Raw genomic sequence first — 24,255 nt, forward strand, 5'->3', positions numbered from 1 at the left:
GTATGTGTTGAGATAAAACAATTCAATTTACTTAAATAATCGTAATACAATTATGTTATGACATTACCAATTGGGATACTCAAACTTTGTATACCTTTAAAATGTGTTCTCTTCTCTATTTAGAAACAAAAATTTAAAATTTTCATTGTGTAAATATATTTAGAAAATTAGACAATGCAAAAGAATACTTTAAAAAAGAGTTAGCTGTAGATCTCAAAAAAGAAGGGATTATTAATCAAAGTTCATATGTTGATACCCCTCAATAAAATGAGATAGCTGAAAGGAAAAATTGATATTTCTTGGAAGTTGTCCATTCCCTCATGTTCACAACTCAAATTCTAAATTTTTTTTGGTGAGAATCTATTCTAACTGCAACTTACTTTATCAATAGAATGCCTTCTCGAACTCTTGAGTTTCAAACACCCTACTAAGTTATATTCCAATCTTTTCCTACCACTCGACTTCTATCTATCCTACTTATCAAAGTCTTTGATTGTTCAGTTTTTATTTATTTTTTTCACATACACAACTATTACTGAAGTAAACTAGACCCGAAATTAATAAAATGCATGTTTGTTGAGTATTTATCAAAGTAAAGGGGATATAAGTGTTATTCACTAGTTATCTGAAAGTTTTATAACTCAATGAATGTCACATTTCATGAAAATTAACCATATTGCAAAATTGGTATTTAGGGAGAGAAGAATACACAAGAATCCCAATTCTGGAATTCTGCCATTGAATATCTTCATTCTCATCCAATTAAATCCGTTCGGTCTCCAAAATGCATAGATCGAGATGAGATACTTATACCTGAGCTTACTCACCACACTACAAAATTTGAATTTTAGGTGTATAATAGAAGGAACAAGGAAAAAAAAAAAAGTCACAACCTTTTTATTAGAGTCATGAATCCAACCTAGATCTAACTTTAGCATCACTGAATATTTCAGGTAATTCAAGTTCAGATATCTCCATTGATAATATGTATGATGATAGACCGATTGCGTTAAGAAAACAAAAAAAAAGTATGTACTGATAATTCAATTCTCAATTTTGTTTCATACAAAGGCCTTTCATCAATTAACATGGTATTTATTAGCAATATTGATAAAATATAGATACCAAGAGCGATACATGAAACAGTAAAAGTACTCCAATGGAAAATTGCAATCATGGAAGAAATTCATGTCTTTGAAAGGAATAAGATTTGAAAAATAATAGAAATTATCACTTGGAAAATACCCAATCGATAGTAAATGAGTGTTCACAGTTAAGTATAATTCTAATGGTACTATCAACAGGTATAAAGGATGGTTAGTAATTAAAAATTTTACTCAATCCTAGGAAATCGATTATCATGAGATATTTGCATTAGTAGCAAAGCTTAATATAGTCTGGATACTAATGTTTTTAGCTGCCAATCCTGATTGACTGCTATTCCAACTAAATGTGAAAATGTTTTTCTTAATGGAGAACTAGAGGAAAAAGCCTATATAGAGATACCACCAGGTTTTGAAAGTCAAATCTCTAACAGAGAGATCTGAGACTCAAAAAGTCCCTATACAGACTCAAACAATCTCCAAGAGCATAGTTCAAAAAATTCATTAAAGCAATAAAGATGTATGAATATAATTAATGCCAAATAGGTCATACTATGTTTATCAAGTATGATCCTTCAAGAAAGAGGGCAAACCTCATTGTATATACAAATGATATAATAATAAAAAAAATGACACATAAGAGATATTCAGATTAAAAAAAGTTTTAATTAAAGAATTTGAAATTAAAGATTTAGGAAATCTCAAATATTTTTTGGGAATGGAAATTGCTACATTAAAGAAAGAAATCTTAATTTCTCACCAAAAATATGTGTTAAATCTTTTAAAAGAAACTAAAATGTTTAGATGCAAACTCGCAGACACATCTATGAATCCCAATATTAAACTAGAAAGTAAAATTAATAATGCTCTAGTTGACAAAGAAAGATATCAACGTATAGTAGATAAATTGATTTATCTCTTACATATTAGACATGATATCAATTTTGCATTAATATGGTAAATCAATTCATGAACAACCCAATTGAAAAACTTATTGATGCAGTATTTTGAATTCTCAAGTACCTAAAAATGATAGTCGGATAAGGACTATTTTTTCAAAAGAAAAATAGAAGTAAAAAAATTTAAATATATACTAATGCAGACTAGGATGGTTCTATAATTGATATAAGATTCACCATTGGATATTGTACATATGTGTAGAGAAATCTAGTTATACAGAAAAGTAAAAAGCAATAAGTAATATCAAGTAGTACTGATGATGAGTTTGGAGATTTAACACATGGTATCTTTGAAGGAATGTGGCTACAAAGAGGTTTTTTGTGAATTGATAATTTCCTCTTCAAAGCTTATGAAAATGTTGTGACAATCAATCCACAATAAGTATAGCAAAAAATTCAGTTCATTATGATCAAACTAAGTATGTAGAGATTGATAGATACTTTATTAAGGATAAAATAGAGTTGGGTGCCCTCTTCTTGTGGCTCATTTAATCTTGCCAACGAACTGCGGATATTTTCGCCAAGGCATTACTTAGGAGGACTTTTAAAGAACTGAGTTCCAGACTTGGTTTGCTCAACATCTTCAATCCAGCTTGAGGGGAAATGTAGGAGTCCGACTTCTTGTAGAAGTCCAATTCCTATACGAATTAGTATCTTAAGAGAAATCTCTCTATTAATAAGAATCATAGTTAACTTCTATAACTAAGATATTTTTTTTTTATTTGACTAATTATATTTAGTTTTTTATTAAAACTCTCAAATTTTTTCCTATATATTCAGATATTGTAAATTAAGTATTAGAAATAAAAAGTTAATAAATAAAAAATTTAATTACAAATGTTTACTGTGCTTTGCTAGAAATTTATGAGATCTTCAACAATAAAACTCTTAGCACTATTGAAATCTCTGATCTGGTGAAAGTCAGGCTTGTTTGGTAAGTTAGGGCCTTTCAAAGAGTTTGGCAACATTTCCATTGATCAACTCTTGCCCTCTCTTGATGTGGGGCACGGCGAGAGTATGCACACCATTGGATACAAATCTAATGTTTGGCTTGCTCCATCTTTTGGTGAAATCAAGTTTAATATTGATGCCTCTGCTTTGGGGAAGCTGGGACTGACCATGGTTGGTGGTGTCTTAAGGAATGCCCAAGGTTTCATGAAATGTATGTTCTCCACGATTGTGGGGGTTATGGATCTTAATCAAGCCGAGCTGCTTGCGATCAATGAGCCATCACTATCTTGGCTGTTGACAACTGGGTTAGGGACCATATTATTACTGTGGAAAGTGACTCCTTTGTGGTTAGGTTGGATCAAGAATAATTCCATCCTGTGGAGACTCAACTCAGTTGCCAATTCGATTGTCAATGGATGTGGCCAAGTAGAATCAGGTCCATTTCATCCACACCAACCGTGAGAGGAATTTCTCGCTGACTCGTTGGCCAGACAAACAGAGCAAAAAGGACGCTCCTTTCCTTGATTGGCTCTGATATGCTCTTCTCCCTGCCTTCTCTGTTTCCGGGTGGTTTGCTGCTGGTTCTGCTGGCTTTCTGCTGCTTTATCTGTTTTGTGTTCTTGTTCTGTTGTTTTGCTTTTTTCCTGTGCTTCCTGTGCCTTTGGTTGTTCTGTGTCTTTGTGGTGTCTGGGTTTATCGCCCCCTTTTGTGTGGCCTCACTTTACTGGCTTTTCTATGTTGCTTGGTTTTCTGGTGTTTCTTGCAGATCTGTTTGGCTCCCTTGGGTCTTTGTTCTTCTGTTACTTCCCTTGTATCTAAAAAAAAAAGTACGAGATACATGCAATTTTATATTTGTTTCTGCAGATTCATATTCTATACTCAATGAGACAAACATTGGGATGATGGGTCCTGGAGCCCCAGCACATGCAGTAGGTCCTACACCTGAAATTGGAGAACAATTCCATGGGGCATCACTTTATGGAGCAGACTTATTTCATGAAGACGATATGTATTCACAAATTGAAGAGGAGACCTCTGGATGGAATCTTTTGTACCCTCATAACTTACCAGAGATAACCAGTGGACGATTACCAGAGATAAACATCAAGTATCCACCAACTTTTTGTTTTGTGATTATGGTCTATGTTAATCTTATAGTCTTGGTTATGTTTGTTCGAGTTTCTCTACTCTATTAAACCTTAATTTTAGTATTTTTCTTCTCAATTTATTATGATGATAATAAGCTTGGTAGTTTTTATGTGCAATTGCTTCCCGTATGCTAATATTCACTCTCAGAATCTAAACATCATCCTTGACAATGTCTAAGCTCGAAACCTGCCCTCATCCCTCTATTTGAGAAGGTCCTGGTTCCTAGCGATGCTGATCCTTGCAGAGGAATGTTGTTCCTACCCAAGCTATATTCGGAGGTGAGTTTTGTATGCTATTATATTCTGTGTCAAATGTGTAGTGTAACATAGGATTCCTTGACTGGAGGAGAAATTCTAGGCAGGTATTATGGTAAGGTTGTGTGCCTACATAGAGTATGTGTCTGGAGAGAACGTGCATGCAGGTTGAGCTTTTTCATGGTTTTTTGCTATGGCTAGCCCTGGCTGGCTGAAGCAACCATGCATATTTCTAGTGGTGGGAAATAAATTGTTTGGTAGAGCCTTAGAAGGAGGTTTTTGACATACTGTGCATCATGGAAAATGGTATCTGGAATAGGATCTCTGTCTACCTTTTCGATAAGGAGATTAGATGGTTTTGAAAGCTTTGAATTTTACTAGGTTACAGGTCATAATACATGGAGCAGAAAACTTGTTGGAGATGATCGAATCATTAGTCTTCATTTGAGAAATGTACTACTACTTCAACATAATCACAAGAGCAATATCTTTTAGTTTATTCCTTTAAGTGTCTTCTCTGTAGATAAGAAGGGTTAAATTCTCAGGAAGGTGTGAATGGAATAAAAGGAGGTAACTGGAGGAGGTTTTTTCTAGATTGATGGGTGGTGGAACTTGTTCGTAATTGTGAGTGTTGTCTATGTGCTGAGTATGACAGAGGCAAGAAAGGAGGCGGTAGATCAGCCAGCTTGATAAGATAACAGTAATCCCTAGAAACCCTTGCAGTCTGGAAAGATGTGCACTCAGCCACAGGTTATTTATTTGTGCTCCTGCCCAGCATGCTAGACGAGAATCATGGTCATAGTGCCCTTGGCTGTCCATCCACCCTTGTATACTAAGGTGCAACCCTATACTTTTGGTGAGGTTCCTACAAAACTTAGCCATAACCATTCAGAGGTGAGTCTTAATATCAGCTTGAGGTTTCAACTTCAAAGACTTGTTTGATTGGTCAAATCGTCCATAGGCAGCAAACACCATAAAATTTTGAGATCTGTTTCCAAATCCAAGTCAATGTCCAAGTTCTCTGAAGAGGAAAAATAGAAATGAGTTAATGGCTCCAATCCAAGTATGCATGAACAGGTCCTTCTCTGCCCAAAGGAGTATGAATAATGGAAATATCCTAAAAGAGAATGCTTCTTCCTCATACTCCTGATCTTCCCTCTCTTTCAACTCTGCATTTGCTGGTGCAAAGAGTTGTTTTGCTTTTGGAGAAATTGGTCGAAAAGGGTCCTGTGCATCTAAAGGTGAAGAACTACTTGCTTGCTTAGAGCCAAGGTCTAGAAAAGGTATATTCATGCTCCGGGCACCTCTTTTTCTCTTTTGCTGACTGTGCAGAGCTGCTGGGCCTTAGATGAACTGTAGTCATGTTTAAGCCACTGTTGAGCTCTTGGTGCCAGATAAAGGGATCTCTCAGTGGACACTGATAGTTGGTGGGGTGGACCACCAAAATAGGCACTATCCTTAGGAAGTGAGATCCAACTGGTGTTACTTGGTGTTAATCAATAGTTAGCAGATACTGATGTGTGCAAAGGAGAAAGAAACAGAGAGAATATAGGAGCAGAGATAGAAGAGTTAGCAGAGGGGGATCTCTGTTTGATTTCATTCATCAACACACACTTGCAATCACGCTGCTTAGGGACATGGCGGTCAATGTCCAGGACTAACAGCCTTCTCCTTGTGTTACTTTTTTTTGGCCTTGAAGGCTGCTTAGGAAGAATCCTCCTTTGTACAACTTAACGAGTAAGGTTGAACTCTGATGAAGTCCTGTATTTTTTTCCATAGAGTTGGAATGACACAACCATCTTTTTCTCCGGTGCCCTGAGACTGAAAGGTTTTTTGATATGGCTTTGCTATGCCTTAATTTCAAAGGATGGACTGTGGACGTTTTGCCAAGAAAGAGCTTTGAGCTTGGAGTCACAATGTCACCCCTAACAAGAGATCATTTCCCTATCCTTCTCTCTATCTTTCTGTTCACGTGGAAACAGAGGAATGCTTTTGGGAGTTTTGCTCTTCGTTAGCTGCTATATTTTGCTTAAGATCACCCTATAGTTGATGGGATTACTATTTTGAACCTATTTGGTAGTTTGTCCTTGAAATGTGTAATTCTTTACATGCTTTCTTCAGGAAGCACCACCTTGGTGCCTTTTTAATGAATTTTTTTTTTCTCTCAAAAAAAGAAAGATATCTTTTCACTTGTCATTAGATACAAATCATCTATTTCTAAAAATCATTTCCTGTTAGCTAATTCTATACGAAATGATGACTGTTACGATAAACCAAGAGTTACACCTATAAAGCAGGAATAAGGAAATAATTTCATTCTACAAGTTTCTGTTTTGTTTTATTGCTCTATATGGCTGTCAGCCAAGTTAATGGGCGATACATGATTTACAGTCTTGTTTTAGGGCCTAGTAGAAATTCAGTAAGTCGTTTGTGATAATATATTCTAAAAATTATGCAGATTTACTTTCCAGAGCTTCCTTTGGGCCAAAAGATGCCGCTTCTCGTGCAGGACATTACAGGAGTTAATTGGCAGTTCGTGTATGGGGTCTGGTGGATGAATGGCCGAAAGATATACGTGTTGGAAGGTTTTGATGGGTACATGACCTTAATGGGATTGAAACCAGGTGATAAAGGTAAGTGCATAATTCCAGATGCAGTAACGCTTAGATAAGCTTTCTTTTTGGTCATTCTTCATTTGAATAATTGCCATTTTTTGCATTTTTCTACACTTGCAATTAAGTGATTTTAGCCCTATTTGCAGCTGATGAGATTTTGTAAAAACATGTAGGGTTCACCACGTTGAGGAAAATAGTTTTCCTTTTCCAATTACTGTCTTCTTTAAACATTTTTATTTTGACTTTTCCTTGGGAAAAAAGAGTGTATGGTTGAAACCTTTTGACGTTTGGGACTTAGTACTTACTAATATATGAAGAGACATTGACTAAGAGTGGTGGAATGTTCAGTTACGTTTTATCGGACTGAACCGGAGAAAAAGCTGAAAATTCGATTGCAGAAGGCTCCAGATAATAAATGAAGTAGAAGGTATGCATCCTTAACATTAATCTCTTAGGTAACTCAAGCAAAATATTAGATTGAGCATACATCTTTTCCTGAAAAAGGAGTCACTAATTTCTTGGGGATGGATAAGTGTAATGGTGATGCATAATTCTGCCATGTGATTGCTATTGTGTTCAAGTCCCTGCTCGAAGAAGTCGCACCATTATCTACATGGGCTTCCAAATTCATCCTAGCATGGATTTTCTTGTTGTCTAGTGTTCATTGCGTTAATGAGTTCAGCTGTTTTGTTAAATCAAAAATGTTATAGGTACAAAAGAATATGACACCAGCTGGTAGAACTTGAGTATTCAAATTAACTGTACCAAATCAATTTCATTGCTTAATCGAAACAATAGAAGATAGGGATTTTTATGGCTCCTTGTTTTAAAGAGGATTTCTGTGCTATATTAGCACCAATCCCTTTATGGTATACAGCTTACCACTGCATCTTGTGTTTGTATTACTCACAAATAAGTTGCAATCCATTTTTTCATGGGTATCTTGGCAATCAAAATGCAATCAGAGTGGAAAAAGGAAAGGAAAATCGATTGGATCTATTAATGCTTGCATTTGTTCTATAAGTAAATTCGGTTGTTTCTTTAGATCATGTACTGTTTTCGCAATTCTTATCTAGGTTGTGCAATTTAGTGCTAGTAAATAAATTATATATTAGATGTAATTCTAATGTATGATATATCTTCTCTGTTCCGCTTTTTTAAGTATTTCAATGCCATAACCTTGTCTTTGATGCTATCCTGATTCTTTCAAAAGGAGTCTCGATACAGTAGAACAGACTATATAGGTCCTTTGATAGGGCAAGCATGCTATACAGAAGCCAATCCTGAGAAAAGTTTGTGCAGAAAGCATATTTTTAGCATATGCTTGTATTATAATATAATTATATGACTTTATTCTGTGAATCTATACTTGTACATATGAAAGTGCTTTATGCTAGTAAAGTTATTATGCTTTTTTTTTCCCCTTTCCCAGAGGGTGATGTGGTGCTGAGAATGTTGCCGTGGATGCTGCTGGAGCTCTTTGTGGATATTCTGTTCTTATCAGTTTGTGTTATTGAAGCCTGCTGCTCTGTGCCTCAGAATTTCTTTTTAATTTTCGGTTTTCTCTCATTTATTGGTCAAACTATAACGGTTAATTAATCTCTGAGTCCTGAAGTTCCCTGGGATTTCATGGATAATAATCAGTTGCGTTTTCCTTAAGGATAACCTTTGAGAAACAAAGGGATGATACTTGATTCCAATGTTGTTGCTGGATTCTTTCCATAAATCTTTCATTTTTAATAATTCTGCCCCAATTGGAAATAACTCCAGTCCTCAAGGACTTCGAGCGCATCTGCACGCACACCTCTATTTTGTGTGGTGGGCAGTTGGCAAATTTCGAGAGATCATCTTGTTAGGTGGAACTTCTGCTGTCTTCCAAGGAAGAATTGGGCCTTGATCTTGGGAATCTAGTGTCTAAATTCTGTCTTTGGTCAATCGGCTTGACTTTTTTTTTTTTGTAGAATTAACCTCTTTATAACCCATGGTAATAAAGATCAAATTTAGGTCTCTATATTGGGATCTTACAACGGACAGTTTGAAGGGAGATGAAGACCAAATAAGAGAGAACTATTCAATCTTTGCGAGAATTTATTAAGAGATTTAATATATCTGAATTCAGTGAGAAATTCATACTTTTTACAGACAAATTCTCATTATATTTTCTTCATCAAAATTGCTCATCTGTGCACTGTCCTGATAAGATCAGTTTATAAAGCTACTCTCCTAAGTAATTGGCAACCTCCAATATCTTTGTAGGTCTTTGGATTCTTTAGAGAGAGTTCTCTTATTGTACTTCGTAAAGATTGGATTATCATATATTCTTGGTTCTTAAATTTTCTTTGCTCTTTGTATGATATCTTTTTTGTATCTTTTGGGAGACTGACTTATCTCCTATAAGTTTCTTTCATCCAACCCTTTTAGACATTAGGATATATGTCATGTCTAATTGTTAACTAAGATCCAAATTAAAGTGAAGTTAGAGATAACTCTTTTCAAATGAATTAAAATATAAGGAAGAGTCATTTTTGAGAGAAATTTAGGTTATGTTTAGAATAAAGATGTCGAATACATCTAGAAATTTATGGTTAATTTAACTACGAAAATAAATTTTATTGGATGATGAAAATTGATGTCTTAGAGAACTTAATTTGAAGTTCTTTTTAGAGTTTAATTTTTATTTTTTAATAAAATTTTTATAATTTTTTAATTAAATAAGTGTAGTTTAGAAAAAAAAAAAAATTATTTGTATAAGCATAATCTTTGTGTCACAAGAACAAGAAATGAAAAGGTAAAGGTTCTAAAATACAGTCCTTGAAACATTTGAACTAAAGGTATATCTTACACCAAGCATGTGAGCCACTAATAAATTGGATGTTAAATAATTTTTCATAGATAATATATATTGACTACTAGTGTGAAGAATTTATCCTAGTCAATTATTTCAAAATTTTAGGTTAGTAGAGAAAATGCCGATTTATTATTTATATATAATAAATTCTTTTGTGTAAATATTTATATCTAAAATTATGAATTAAATATAAAACTCTAATATATTTTAGAAATTTACCGTTAATTTAACTACGAAAAAAATTATTGGAGGATGAAAATTTATCTCTTAGAGAATTTTATTCAAGACTTTAATTTCTTTCTTTTCAATGAGATTTTTATTACTTTTTAATTAAATAAGTATATATATTTTAAAAAATAAAAGTTACAAAAAGAGTTTATTTGTATAAACATAGCCTTATTTTTGTGTCACAAAAACAAGAAATGGAAAAGGAAAGGTTCTAAAGTATAATCCTCCAAATTTTTTAACTAAAGGTAAATCTTAGACCAATAATATGAATCACTAATAAATTGTGGATGTCAAATAGTTTTCTAAAGATAATATGTATTGAGCATTAGTGTGAAGAATTGATCTTAACCAACTTATCTAAAAATTTTAGGTTGGTGGAGAAAATGTCAATTTGTTATTTATATTTAATAAATCTTTTTATATCTAAAGTTATAAAGTTAAAATTACAAATTTAATATATTTTATACTAAATTTTAACGAATAAAACATGAGTAACAACTAAAAAAAATATTGAAATACTAGCATGTGTGGAGCTCACAAGGGATAGATGGTCCTTAGGTTATTCAAATATTATTTTATGTTGCATTTTATGCCTCCCCATTTATTAAAATCTTTTGAAGAGTATTAACAAATGCTATCATATCAAATGCATTAAAATATCAAATTTAGCTAAATATATAAACATATATATATATATATATTGATAAGATTTTTTTTACAATGCAGTAAAAAGGAAATTTTTAATTTAGACTGTTGAAGAAATTAATACATTTAAGATTTTAATTTTAAAGTATTATTTACAAAAACTTAATAATTATAATGCAATAACAGTACAAAATTATTTAGTTTAAAAATTAATTTAAGATTTTCCTTGCTTTAATTTGATAGTAAATATTTAAATACGATGCTTAATTCATTTTTTTTAATCAACATTTAAATTCGTCATTTTTTTAATAATAATAATAAAAAAATCCGTGGGTTTGAGCCGAATGGCTTCAGCAAGCTGATAATCGGGTGGCCCAAAATTCCACGTCACAATTTGGAAAAAATTTAAAAATAAAAAAAAAATCTGCCACTAACCGTTTAAACCATAAATAGTTTAGTTACTTCAAAACGCCACTCTTACCTCCATCATCACAATCTCTCTCTCCCTCTCTCTCTCTCTTACTTACTGTTCCTTCTCCTGTTTGGTTCCGGAGAAAATCGTGCGAAATTGACGAGGAAATTCTACAAATGAGTTTGCCAGCAAATCACTGCGGAAGCGCTTTCACTGATTTCTGCAGAATTTCGAGGTACAGAGTTAACGGGAGAAGCTGTCATGGTGAGTCCGTTTTTATATTTTAGTTTGCGTATTTCTATTTCTCTAGAAAACATGTTGAGATCTTATGAAGCCGGAAATGATTTCGCAACTGTTTGTTTTGTTACTATTGAACTATAACTAGTGCTCCTTGTATTCAATATCATAAATGCACGAGAATCGTTACTAATTCGGTCTTTCGGATGGTGAACTCTTACTACTTTTGAACTTAAACTCTCTGTAATTAGGCAAATACAGGGCGCCTATCGCCATGTGGTATGGACCTTCAGAAAATGAGGATGGTCTCCAGCAAGATTTTATTCTTTCGGGGAAGAATAACGGAAGCAAAAACCTAAAGTTAAAAACCATTGTAAATGCTGTGGCAGGTAATGTTTGTTTGGCATCTACTGCTCTATTTCCTTTTCCGTTTTGCTTTTTACAAAATGTAATGATTGGATATTACCATATTTCGCATGTTGTGAATGGATGATTTAGTAACGTACAGTCTACTTCCTGTATTGTTGATGGAAATTGTTCGGTAAAGCATGATGTTTGTGTAACACCCAAGTATTTTTTTAATTTTATTCTTATTATTTTTATTTTTCTTTTTTTGTATTTGAATTTTTTAGATTTTTATTTAATTTAATTTAATAAAAATAAAAATAATAATAATGATAAAATTGGGTAAAAATATTATTTGGATTTAATTAAAATTAATTTTGAGAAAAATGGGTGAAAATTTGGATCCTGAGAGTGTTTTTGAAAAGAAAATCGAAAACCGGAAGTAAAAATGTAATTTTGAAAAATTGTGCCACGTCAACAGCCCAGTCAGTAAATTCCTTATCTACAAGGATGTGAGCTTCCATAATACTGTGTATTTGCAATGTTATAGGATCAATTTGGCAAGAGCCAAGATCTGCTAGACTGTTGGAAACTATATCTAGGTTTGATTGAATTTGTATATTTTGATTTTCTTCTTTTCATGGTTTTGGATCTGTTCACGTTAACATTTTTCTTCTTTTTACAGTTTCAATGGTCTGTAGGTTGTGAATATTTTGTTGACTTTTTGTAACCATGAAAATCTTTTCAATCTTTTCCAGTGGCTAATTTGGCTGCAATTGACTCAGCAAAGGCTTTAAGTATGAAGAGTGCCTTGGTAAGTATTTGTCTTGTTTCTTGCATAGCCTCCTCTACTGCCAACTGCTTCATGTGGTTATACCCTTAGGATTTACAATGTGAAATTGATCAAACACTTTTTCAGTAATCTCCAACTGTTTTTGTAGGCTTGCTCTCAAATTTCATTGGCAGACACTCTATTTGGAAGCCTCTTTCTCTTTAAAATTTAATTTTCAAAATATTTTGAGTTCCTTATTTCCATGTGCTTTTTAATATCACCTAGCACTTGCATATAATCTCAGGAACTAGAATTATTTTCCTTCGAGTCAGGAAGGAGCTGCTTCTGTTTATACCTTGGCTGATGGAAGCCTGGGAGACCTGTTAGGAGGCTTCTTATTTTCAGCTGGGCAGCAAGCTAATGAAGCAGTTCAGGACCAGTTATCTGCTCTCAGTTTCACCAGGTTCTGTGCTTATCAGTCCAATATAGCAGTAGTTTAGAGGATTTGATTGGAGTGTTGCATCTATGCTCTGTGTTTAACTACCTATTTCTCTTTACAGTTTGGCAGTTATTTTTGGGGCAGGCTTGGTTACCAGCCTTTCTCCATGCACACTAAGTGTTTTACCATTGACCCTTGGTTACATTGGTAAGACTTTTTTCTAAGTTTAGTTTTGTGGAATTTGTGAAGTAACACTTAAGTCTTGTTTGGTATTTATTGAATGTTTAATGCTGATTCAAATCATGGTTGGAATCGTCCAGGTGCTTTTGGATCTGGTAAAGGCAGAGCTGAGGTTGTCATTACCTAATCAGATATTTCTTCCCTTACACCCACAACTACTACTTTTCATGTCACAAGATTTTCTGAGAAATATGTAGACTGTAATTAAAAACGGAATTAACCTGAAGATATAAGGATGATTTAACTCTATGTTGGATTTGTATAAATGGAAGAAGATAGTACAATAATTCTCAGAAAATGAAAAATTGATAATTTGATGGATTCAAATGGATGTAGAAACTGAAAGAAAGATGTAGAACCACCTTGTATAGAATCTAAAGATGTAGAACCACCTTGTATAGAATCTCAAGATGCTGTGCCCTCAAAAGATTTATAAAAGTAAGAAACCAAAATGTCTATTTTCTTCCACAAATTCACAACACCAAGAATGGGATGCCCTGTCAACAAAATAATTAGGTCTTGGAAACAGTGATCTGTCATGCTATTTTTGTAGTCATGTCATCATTGCACAGGCTTCCTAATGTTAACTACGTATCTGAGAAGCACACAATTCTCTTTATTCTCGAGCTCCATCGATCTCTTCCTGCTTATTCAGCATTCAAATTAGAATGATTTTGTGATGGACAGGTTATAGGTGATTCCATCGCATTTGCATTAGGACTGGCTACTACACTAGCACTCCTAGGCGTAGCGGCCTCCTTTGCTGGGAAAGCATATGGACAGATAGGACAGGGATTGCCTTTGGCCGCATCGGGTTTGGCTATTGTAATGGGTCTGAATCTCCTTGAGGTATTTATCCATTTAGGCATTTGTTTTGGGTTAGCATTTAGTAGCTTTTGTGCTTGTGCATTTTTTATCTAATTTTTCCTCTTCTTTTTATGGATTCAGATAATTGAATTACAACTTCCTTCCTTCTTTGACAACTTTGATGCTCGCGCTGCTGCTGCTAACTTTCCATCAAGTAATTGACCTATTTATTTCACTGTACTTAAAAAAGTCATGATTTAGGTGGACCTATTGTCAAAGCTTATAGATTCTAACTTTAAAAACTCGATGTGTTAGGTGTGCAAGCGTACCTAGCTGGACTTACATTTGCATTAGCTGCTTCACCTTGCAGTACCCCAGTGCTGGCCACCCTGCTGGGATATGTGGCTACTTCCAGGGTATTTTAATATCTGAAATCTGTTTTTCGTTTGAACAAATATAACTTGTACTTCTGTTAGTAATAAGATGACTCAATGGAGGGACTGCTCTCTCTCTCTCTCTCTCTCTCTCTCTCTCTCTCTCTCTCTCCCTCCCTCCCTCCCTCTGCATACGCACTGCAGACAGATAGAGAAGGAGCTACTTTGACTTCATATAGTGGTTTGCCTACTAATCAATTTTAATAATGCTATGTAGTTGGCAGATTTTTGTTTTCTTTTTCTTGTAAATATGTAACTAGTGGATTTAGATTGGAAGGATTCTACACATGGATTCGCTATCTCAAAGTCTTGGGTCTGTTAAAGGGTTGACAATTTTTGTTGTCAACCAAACCAGTGTTTTGTCCACAACTCTGGTTTTGATATAGAGAATGGAAGGATTCTACACATGGATCCGCTATCTCAAAGTCTTGGGTCTGTTAAAGGGTTGGCAATTTTTGCTGTCAACCAAAACAGTGTTGTGTCCACAACTCTGGTTTTGGTATAGAGAATAATGTGTTGTGTGATGCTTGTATCAGTGTACGAGCTCTTTTTTTGGTCTGTTTAACTAAAGGTTACTTAAGCTTGTTTACAGAACATCTTTTCTTTTTCTAGAATATAGAAGCTATCATGAATAGCATGGAAATAATTAAGTTTATTTTTCATTGAAAAATAAGAAAATTCAAACTTCCCATACATTTTATTCTTCTTCAACACTTTCTGCTGCTTTCTCTCCTTTGTTTTTCTACATTTCCAGACTTCTGTTCTCTCCAAATTTTTTATTTTCTACTCTTCAAAGGACACACAAAGCCAAGACCAAAAGGTACACAAATTTCAACAAGTGGTACAAGAGTTTATATACTCTTTGAGGGACCAAAAACTATAAACGTTTCTGCTGCAAAATCATCAAAACCAACCACCAGAGATCAAAACTTTCTGAACATGGCCTTGGGTAGTTCGGAAGCATTTCTCCTCCAGTTTTCAATGGAGAAAACTATCAGCTTTGAGCTGTTAGAATGAAAGCTGTTTTGAAGGGGATGGATCTATGGGAGACTGTTGAACTTGAAGAAGATCCTCCTTCCTTAAGAGAAAAACTCAACCATTAATCAAATGAAGAATCATGCAGAGAAAGTAGCAAAGAAGACAAAGGCATTTCTTTTTTCACTCAGTTGTATTTGAAGCAGAATTTGTGAGGATTATATCACGAAATGGGCAAAGAAGATTGGGATGGAATCAAAGAGGAGTTCCAAGGAAGTGAGAAGACAGAGCAAATGCAAATACTCAACCTAAGAAGAGAGTTTGAAGTCCTTAGGATGAATGATTCAGGATCTATGAATGATTTCATGGATAGGGTGATGAAGGTTGTAAACCGAGTGAGGTTGCTTGGAGAAGAGCTGACGGATAAAAGGGTGGTGGAGAAGTTGCTTATAAGTCTTCCGGAGAGGTTTAAAGCCAAACTTTCCTCTCTTGAAGACTTCTAGAGACTTCTCCAAGATCACTTTGGTGGAAATTGGTGAATGTATTGCAAGCAACCAAGTAAAAGAGATCATTAAGGATGAATGCGACTGTGGAAGGAGCTTTTGTGGTGAAAAACAAAGGAAATTTCAAGGAAGTATGGCTTGGGACAGAATTGGAGGAAAGAGAGAGATGCAACAAGGCAGCAAGGGAAAGGAAACTATTCTTAGCGATGAAAGTTCTTTTTGATCTTTTGAGGATAATGTATGTTGAATTATGGAAGGAAATGACGATTGCAGCTAGATTCCTCGACGCAAGAATTAAGCAACTTGTTAGATTGTAGCTCAAACAGAAGCTCTTACTGTTATCTTGCTTGGTTTAGTATAACAGTTTTTATGAAAAGTTATGGGTGAACCACATTGTAAAGAAGCAAAAAATAAGAGAAACCAGTGTGCATGCATGCATGCACATGCCAGTTGGAGAGGCAAATACTTCTGGTAAAAAAGATCGCCACTATTCAAAATAACAGGCAATACACCAAAAATCAATGGGAATATACTGTCATTCCACTACTAAATGACTTTTTTCTGTTTCTCATCAGGATCCAATCATAGGAGGCAGCTTGCTTTTGACATACACAACTGGCTATGTCGCCCCTCTACTTCTTGCTGCTTCTTTTGCTGGTGCACTGCAGGTACTTCTGTTTTTTTTTTTTCTTTTCTTTTTCCTGATAACTAGATAACTCATTTTTCTTGGAACAGAAGGAAAGTTGTGCAGATGATAACCAAATCACATTTTGATTAATTGCTGCTTTTCTGGTTTCTTTTGGATTACTGAAGAAATGGCTGCCCTCTTTAGATTTCTCTTACCATGTTCAGTTTTATATTTTAAAAAATTTCAGAGCTTGCTTTCATTCCGGAAGTTCTCAGCATGGATCAACCCAGCCAGGTATTCTTAATTAGTTGCTAGTTGAGCTTTTATCACAGGCTTTCTCATGAATGGGCTCTCTGTCCTTTTCATATTCATGATTGTTGATGTGTTGATAGGTCTATTAGTAATTAGAACCCTCATCCTATTTGTCACATAAGAATGCTTGTGTAACAATCATGAGTACACAAGGCAGTTGGTGTATCTCATTGTTTAATTTAATTGGTTTGACAGTGGTGCACTTCTTCTGGGAGGGGGAATCTATACGTTATTAGACAGGCTTTTCCCTGCTACAATGGCAATGTAGAAATATATTGTCTCTGAAAAGCCATTACCATACGATAGATAGAAAAAGAAACTGCGAAAGGTGACTAGAAGGGGACAAAGCGGAGCGCTATGACTCGATTTCTCTCTATATCCTATCATCTGGACGATCATGATACTGAAATTGCATTTGGTAGTCAGTAAACCATTCTGTTGTTGCCTTCTCATAACTTTGCTAAAAATTAAGCTTACTGTTGTAAAGTATTTTCTTAACATTATATAATCACAGAAATATTTTCTCTGGAAAAACAGTGATAGAATATATATTGCACTTCAAAAGAAAGTGGTTCTGGTTTTTTTTTTTGGCCTGCTGACGGTATATACCAGGCTTGATGATAGAATTGAACATCAGACCACTATCCTGTATCCAAGTTTCCAGATCCTTCTGGCAGTGAAACTGATGAAAAAGACGTGGCCAAAAGACTGGACAGCAGCTCAATTGCATGCTCTGGCCTATCCAGAGACTGCCACGTCGAGAACCAAGGTACTTACTTATTCAACTCATCCAGATCCTATAAAGTTTCTTGATCTACTCGGTTGCTTCACTGAGTTCATTGTATCCTCCTGACAAACATAACAACTCCCTTTTCTAAAAGGCCCTGACAGGCACACGCACACAGATCCAAGTGTAACTCGTTTGGCTGACGAGGGAAGCCCGTTATTTATTATCCATAGCTTTTTAAGAGCTTATCCCAAAAAAAACCGCTTTCGCAGCATTTGTTACCGGCAGTCATTGGACATGGAATCAGGTTAGGAAGGTCCTTTCCGGTGCATGAAAGTTATATTTTTATTTTAAAAAATATATTTATCATATTAATTTTATTTTAAAATATATATTTAAAAACTAATGATAAATTTAAAATTTTATATTTTAAGAATCAAACTAGGAATTTTAAACTTTTTTTTTTTTTTTTTTTTTTTTTTTGGAATGCAACATATTTCCGCAGTTGTGCTTGAACTTACAATTTTCTCATTGTACATAAAAATTTAAAGTAGTTGTTGCACACACACGCTTGAATTACTTTAAATTTTAGGTACGATGTGAACATTTACTCATTACATTATAGAATTTCCGAAGTTTAACCAAAAAAAACTTACCAACTGTTAAAAATTTAGTTCGATCCAAAACTTGGTTATTGTTCTCGATAAAAATTGAATTCAAACTATCAAAAAGATATCTAGCTAAATAAACTGAGTTTAGAGTTTAAGATACACTTAAATGTTTGAATACTTATTTCTTTTTAACTAGTAATAAATTTTAATATATACCATGTAGTTTATTAAAATAAATATATAATTTGTTCTTTGGAATATATCATGTAACAGCTCAGAAATTAGATTCTGAATTTTATTTGTGAAATTCGGGAAGAAATTAAAAATATATATATGTATAATTAATTGAATTTAAAAACAATTTATTTGGAAATTAGAATGTTACTTTGAAAATTAAAATAAAATGAAAAAATATCTTTAAATATGTATATTAAAATTCATAATGAGTAGAATAAATTAAAATTTAAAAATAATTAAAATTTATAATTTAATTAAATTAAAAATAAAAAATTACAATAATAAAAATGACCAATCCAAATAAGAGTAAGCGCATCCGAGGTTGAAACATGGAAAAGTTATAGAAATGGGATAGGCGTGGCCACATGGATGGAAAGATTCCCTCCCACCCCATTCTATTTATCCCTTCCTCCATTATCTAAATACCAAACAAAATATTTTTTTTCAATAAGAGAATTTAAAGAAGAATGGGGAGGAGAAGGAGAGAAGTGAGGAAGCATTGGGACGATCGGCATGGCGGAGGGAAGAAGAAGATTGAGAGAGGACGCCACAGGTGGCTTAACTACCGTGTAACCACCCCTCTCACGTAGGTTCTTCTGCCGAACGATTCAAACGTGAGTGTTTTTTTTTTTTACTTTTTTTATTACTGTCTTCCTAAATAATTTAAAATAAATACATTTTAGGATTGATTGATTTTAAATGAAAATTTTGAACTTAAATAGAGAGATGGTGAGAGTAATTTGGTATGGTAAAAGAATAATAAAAATTAAGTTATACCTATATATATATATATATATATATGTTTATCTAGGATCTAGGTAGTTTATAAATACGTATATATTTATGCATATGAGATATACATATATAAACTATTATGAATATGTGAAATATATTTATTTTCATGAATTTTGATGTAAATGTATGAAGGGAAACAAAAAAAAAAAAAAAATATATATATATATATATATATATATATAAATGTATATATATAGGTTATTGTGTATGTACATTTTTAATGTGTGTATATATAAATATATATATATATATATTCATATAACTATGTATGAATAAATGCATGTATGGGTATATATGATTAAAATAATATTTTGTATGCATGTGTAATCTTTATGTTATAATAAGTATTTATATATATAATAATAAAAAAAAATAATATTTTGATGACAATAATAAACTTTATAATTATAATCATAAATTTCTAATATAGTGTAAGTTAAGAGTAGAAAAATATGATAAGTGAATAAATTTAGAAAAAAAAAATGTGTACTATAAATATATATATATATATATAAGTATGAATGGTGTATTTGTGTTCAATATAACAATATATATATAGGTATAGTTTATATATATAGAAATGAGTTTTAATAAAGATAAGTATGATTAACACAATATATAAACATTATGTTATAAAAATAAATAGTAATGGAGGGAGATTTTACATATATATATATATTAAGTAATGTTTTAAGTTTTATAATTATAATTACATAATTGTATCTTATAATATAAATAAATAATAATAATAATAAGAGATATGTATATATATATATATATGTACATAATAAATGAGTGTGTGTATAAAAGTACAAGCATATGTGTGTGTGTGTGTGTGTGTGTATATATATATGGGAGAAGAATAAATAGATTAAATTCAATTAAGAATTAGGTAAATTATGATAGTTAGGAGAGTTGAATTTAATTGAATACAAATTTAAGGAGAATTGAATTTAATTAAATAAATAATTCATAAGAATTAAATTTGATTGGATAAGTAATTGATAAGTAAATTCATTTAGCCATAATCTATATAAAGGTAATTTAAAATACTAAAAGAAATAAATTTTGAAAATCATTTGATTTAATAAAAATGTAAAGAAAATAATAAATTTTATTTTGAATATAATAAATGATGTAAGAAAATAAATTTAAAAAATAGAAAAAAATTATTTGTAATGATTTCTTTTAAAATTGAATGAATAATAGAAAAAATAAATTAAAAAATTATTAATTAATTAAAGCAGGATTAATATAAAATGATAAATATTTATTAAATTATGTAATTAATCAAATAGACAAAATAAAAAAAAAAGTTAAATTGAATGATCGCTTTAGTAATTAGAATAGTTGTAGAAACAAGATAGACATGCAATATGATTACATGAAACTCTTGGGTTTATCGCTGATCCGAGAAAACTTAATTGTTGTGCATGTTTTTGTTAATATTCGAATGGTATTTAGAACTCAAATCTCTTTTAGCTCTCAAGTCTGTAAGTATATCTAGAAACTATCTCGAAACCATATTTGCATGTTTTCAAAAATATTTTTAAGCAAAAAACTAATTAAGTTTTGAGTAAGGTTTAGAAAATTAAGGAATCACGATTTGATAATCAAGTAAGTGCGAGAAATTAGAAAATGGTGATACGGAATGTTTTAATTTGTCATTTATTTGTTGTTTGATTGTTAAATGAAGGTTGTATATTTTAAATATTATATGATAATTGATGGTTGATTGTATGATGAGTTAAATAGTCTTACTAGAATATTAATAATAGTACATATTCACTAATAAGATCGTGAATATATAAAATAACTCTTATAAATAAAATAAGATCAACAAAAAGAAATATACATTTTTAAATAAAATTAGAGATTCTAAATAAAATTTAAAATTTAAAATAATACAAGCATTAAAATATAAATAATAAATAAAATAATAACTAAATAAATTACAATAAACAGGAAAGCGTAGGATTATGAGTTCTATAAAAATAGAAAAGAGACAAATTGAGATATTTAGAATAGTGTGAGATATAGGGCAAGTTTAACTAAAAAAGTGTATAAAGTTTATAGGGAATATAATTAATTTGTTATGAAAAATAAAAATATCAATCTTAATTAGAATATGAGAAAAAAAAAACAAAACAAAAACTTAGAAAAAATGAAAATTTAGAGTTAATCCGTTTAAAATTGGTATGACTGAAATTTAGCGATGTAGTGAATCCCATCCTTGAATGGAAACCTTTTCATATGTGGTTGGGATGTGTGTTATGTTTTGGGTCACTTGACGCGGACTATTGTGACCATTGTGTGTGTTTTGGCTGTATGTGTGTTATGTTGTGATAGTGAGAATCTTGATCACACAATAGTACCAATTGGATAACGGATTTATTCGTTCAATTTCAAAGAAAATATTAAAACTTTAATAACTTTAAACTGATGATTGTGTTAGGGTAAATTGAAAATCGAGGATACCTACTGAAGGGTTACAGATGTCTCAATTTAGTCGAAAATTTGTAAAAAATTCTAATATATAGATTTGTGGGATAAATATGGATTAGAGAGAAACTAACGAATGAGTACGGTTTTAGAACTATATGTGATGTGATAATAGTGTACGATATGAGTGGTTACAATTAAGAAATTGAGAAAGAATAAAATTAGAGGAATAGTGAGAAAATAATAAAAAAGAAAAATTTTAAAAGATAACTAGTAAAAAGGAATAATGAGTAGAAAGTTTAGATAGAAGGAAGTTAGGGGAGAACAATGAAAAATGAGATATAGAAGATGAAATATTTTTGTATTTTATGATTTTGAAAGATAAAGTGAAAGAAAAATTTAATATTTTTAATTGACTGTATGTTAGTATGTTACATGTTTAAAGTGTAATCTATTTAAAATACTTAATAAGTCTGTTTTACTTATTTTATTTAAATTCTAATTATTTTTTAGATCAGACCAAAAAAAATAATTTATAAAACCAAATCAAAAATTTTATATTTTAATTTTTTTCTTACAAAATTTTAATCCAATTGTCTCTACAAAATTTTGTAACTTCTTAATATAAATATATTACATGTTGGACGAATAATTTTTATTATAATTTAATTTAAATTTATATTATATTTTCTAATTCAATCATGTTTGACAATGTAGTTTCTCGTTAGAAAAATGCAGGCCCGTTACGATATAATACATTTATATTATAAATTAAATATGTATAAGATATTAGTTCAATTTACGCCAGCTAAATTCAATAAAAATTCAAGCTTTATATTTATTTAAGCAAGTCAAATTCTAGAATTTCAAATTAAACTTGAAGTTGATAATTATTCAATATAAAAAGAAAATTCAGACTCAAAACTTGCATTCCTCCATAGTGTTAGGCTATTGCGCAATGAAAAATGTTCAATCAATTCAACTTCTTGTTCCCTTGAGTAAAATTACACAGAGAAAAACAGGCCCTTGAACCTGGTTTAAAGTACAAAAACCAGAAAACTTTCCCTCGAAGCAAAAAGATAATGTTGCTTGGGAGAAGGGCGTAGAAAAATTTAGGAAGATATCGTCTTCAAAATCATCGAAAAAAGAAAAAATTCTTTCAGGGAAACCAAGAAACAAAAAAAAAGAGACAAGCAAACAAATATCGGACAGCCATGCCCTGAGCGCGAAGGCGATTTTTCCTTACCGCTTCTTAGCTCCGTTGGAAGAGAAGGAACGGAAATATTAATGCCGAGACTGACAATAAGAGAACCCCGACTTGCACCGAGATCATCAAGGTCGCTCTTGAGTTCTAGAAAGCTCGTCTCAGACTCTCGCTTGCCAAAGAACTCGGACAGTAGCAACAGATACGTTGAGGAACTATTGAGTTTTGAGCCCCATGAAGCAAATCTAAAATTTCTAACAACTTCCTCCTTCCTAATAAATCCGTCCATGAACCACCTGTCGGTATTTATCCAAAGACTTCTTCCTCTCCAACCTCATTTCCTCGTTAAACTTCTTTATAAACGCCTCAACTCGCTTATTCAACTCGTCCTGACTCGGAGACGGCTCCCTCCTGATCCGCCCAGTTGCCGGACTACGCCTCGGCGAAGATTTCACGGTAGCGGAAGTGGCGTCAATAAACGTGTCGGATTTCATCATCCTCCGCGGTGGAGGAGGAGGAGGAGAGTCTTTGCCCGTCGAGGGGTGCACGTGCGAGTCCCACGTGTCGGACTTCCTTAGATGCCTCGTTAACGGCATCGAACGTCCTTCCGTTATCGCCTTCCATGTGCTCTCCAACGTGTCCTGCCGTTTCTGCTTCGCCGTCACTCGTAACGCCTTCCCGCCTGAACAAAACACGAAAAACAAATAACGAATTTGGAACTGTCAAAACACTTCTACATGTTCCAATTCGTATACGTACCTTCGAGATTAGCTTTGACAGGTTTCCGTTGACCGAACCTCGAAGAAATCAGCGGTTTCTCTTCTCCGATAATCAGAGCAGAAAACTCCATGGAATCGCTCCTCAGTGGGGCCGCCACAGAGAATCTTCCTCCATCACCGTCTTCCTCCTCCTCCTCCTCCACCTCCTTCTGATAAAAAACTTTAGCTCCGAGCTCTTCCTCAATCCTCCCAGTCCGATCATCCAGCGCCTTCGAAACGCCCACATCAAAGTAATTCGTCCTCGCTGGAGTATTTCCCGGAGACGGCGAGCTGTAAGGATCGTTAACGAAAGATCTGGAGTGGAGCTTGGAGGAAGCGGCAATGGTGATAATGATACAGTTGATTACGATATAAAGATAAGGAGGCCTCAGCAAACAGGCCACGGTGCTATAAATGAGAGGAATATCAGAGACGACGAAGTCCAATATCACTGGAGCAGCGATATTTAGCAGCACAGCCACTGACAACACTCCAGTAAATATCAGCGCCGCTTTTATAGTGTAAGCAGACAGAGGAATCGCCATTTTCGGAAGTTCAGCTCTGTGTACGTGTTGTGTTTGTTACAGCTCTTCCGGAGAGTACAGCAAGGGAGGAGATGAGATAA

General features: G+C 33.0%; 3 protein-coding genes across 7 annotated transcripts in view; 2 read left to right on the top strand and 1 right to left on the bottom strand.

Moving 5' to 3' along the window:
* The window catches only part of LOC110824262 (B3 domain-containing transcription repressor VAL2-like), a 53,262-nt gene extending 44,488 nt beyond the window's left edge, over nt 1–8,774 (top strand). For all 4 annotated transcript variants that reach the window (XM_088218883.1, XM_088218880.1, XM_088218882.1 and 1 more), the window contains 5 exons: nt 3,878–4,121; nt 4,341–4,440; nt 6,875–7,049; nt 7,380–7,458; nt 8,464–8,774. In XM_088218883.1, coding sequence (XP_088075009.1) covers nt 3,878–4,121; nt 4,341–4,440; nt 6,875–7,049; nt 7,380–7,450 — 590 coding nt within the window. In that variant the 3' untranslated portion in view covers nt 7,451–7,458; nt 8,464–8,774. The remainder of the gene's footprint in view (nt 1–3,877; nt 4,122–4,340; nt 4,441–6,874; nt 7,050–7,379; nt 7,459–8,463) is intronic.
* A 2,441-nt stretch (nt 8,775–11,215) lies between these two features.
* On the top strand, nt 11,216–17,437 carry CCDA (cytochrome c biogenesis protein family). Of its 2 annotated transcripts, none has more exons than XM_022039036.2 (12): nt 11,216–11,428; nt 11,653–11,790; nt 12,505–12,560; nt 12,830–12,981; nt 13,079–13,164; nt 13,278–13,309; nt 13,885–14,046; nt 14,146–14,218; nt 14,320–14,420; nt 16,492–16,584; nt 16,792–16,838; nt 17,052–17,437. In XM_022039036.2, the coding sequence occupies exons 1-12, from the start codon at nt 11,341–11,343 to the stop codon at nt 17,122–17,124; spliced, it is 1,101 nt and encodes a 366-aa protein (XP_021894728.2). In that variant the 5' UTR covers nt 11,216–11,340; the 3' UTR covers nt 17,125–17,437. The 2 variants fall into 2 exon arrangements, with proteins under 2 accessions (XP_021894728.2, XP_021894729.2); XM_022039037.2 differs by having other exon boundaries at nt 12,851–12,981.
* A 5,190-nt stretch (nt 17,438–22,627) lies between these two features.
* LOC110812301 (cotton fiber-like protein (DUF761)) lies at nt 22,628–24,211 on the bottom strand. The gene is made up of 2 exons (XM_022039040.2): nt 23,632–24,211; nt 22,628–23,554 (listed from the first exon to the last, which is right to left on the bottom strand). The coding sequence occupies exons 1-2, from the start codon at nt 24,173–24,175 to the stop codon at nt 23,145–23,147; spliced, it is 954 nt and encodes a 317-aa protein (XP_021894732.2). The 5' UTR covers nt 24,176–24,211; the 3' UTR covers nt 22,628–23,144.
* Nucleotides 24,212–24,255: the final 44 nt, after the last annotated feature.

The sequence above is a fragment of the Carica papaya genome, chromosome 4, assembly GCF_054855325.1.
Source record: "Carica papaya isolate Zhongbai chromosome 4, ASM5485532v1, whole genome shotgun sequence".
In the NCBI taxonomy this organism is placed as follows: Eukaryota; Viridiplantae; Streptophyta; class Magnoliopsida; order Brassicales; family Caricaceae; genus Carica; species Carica papaya.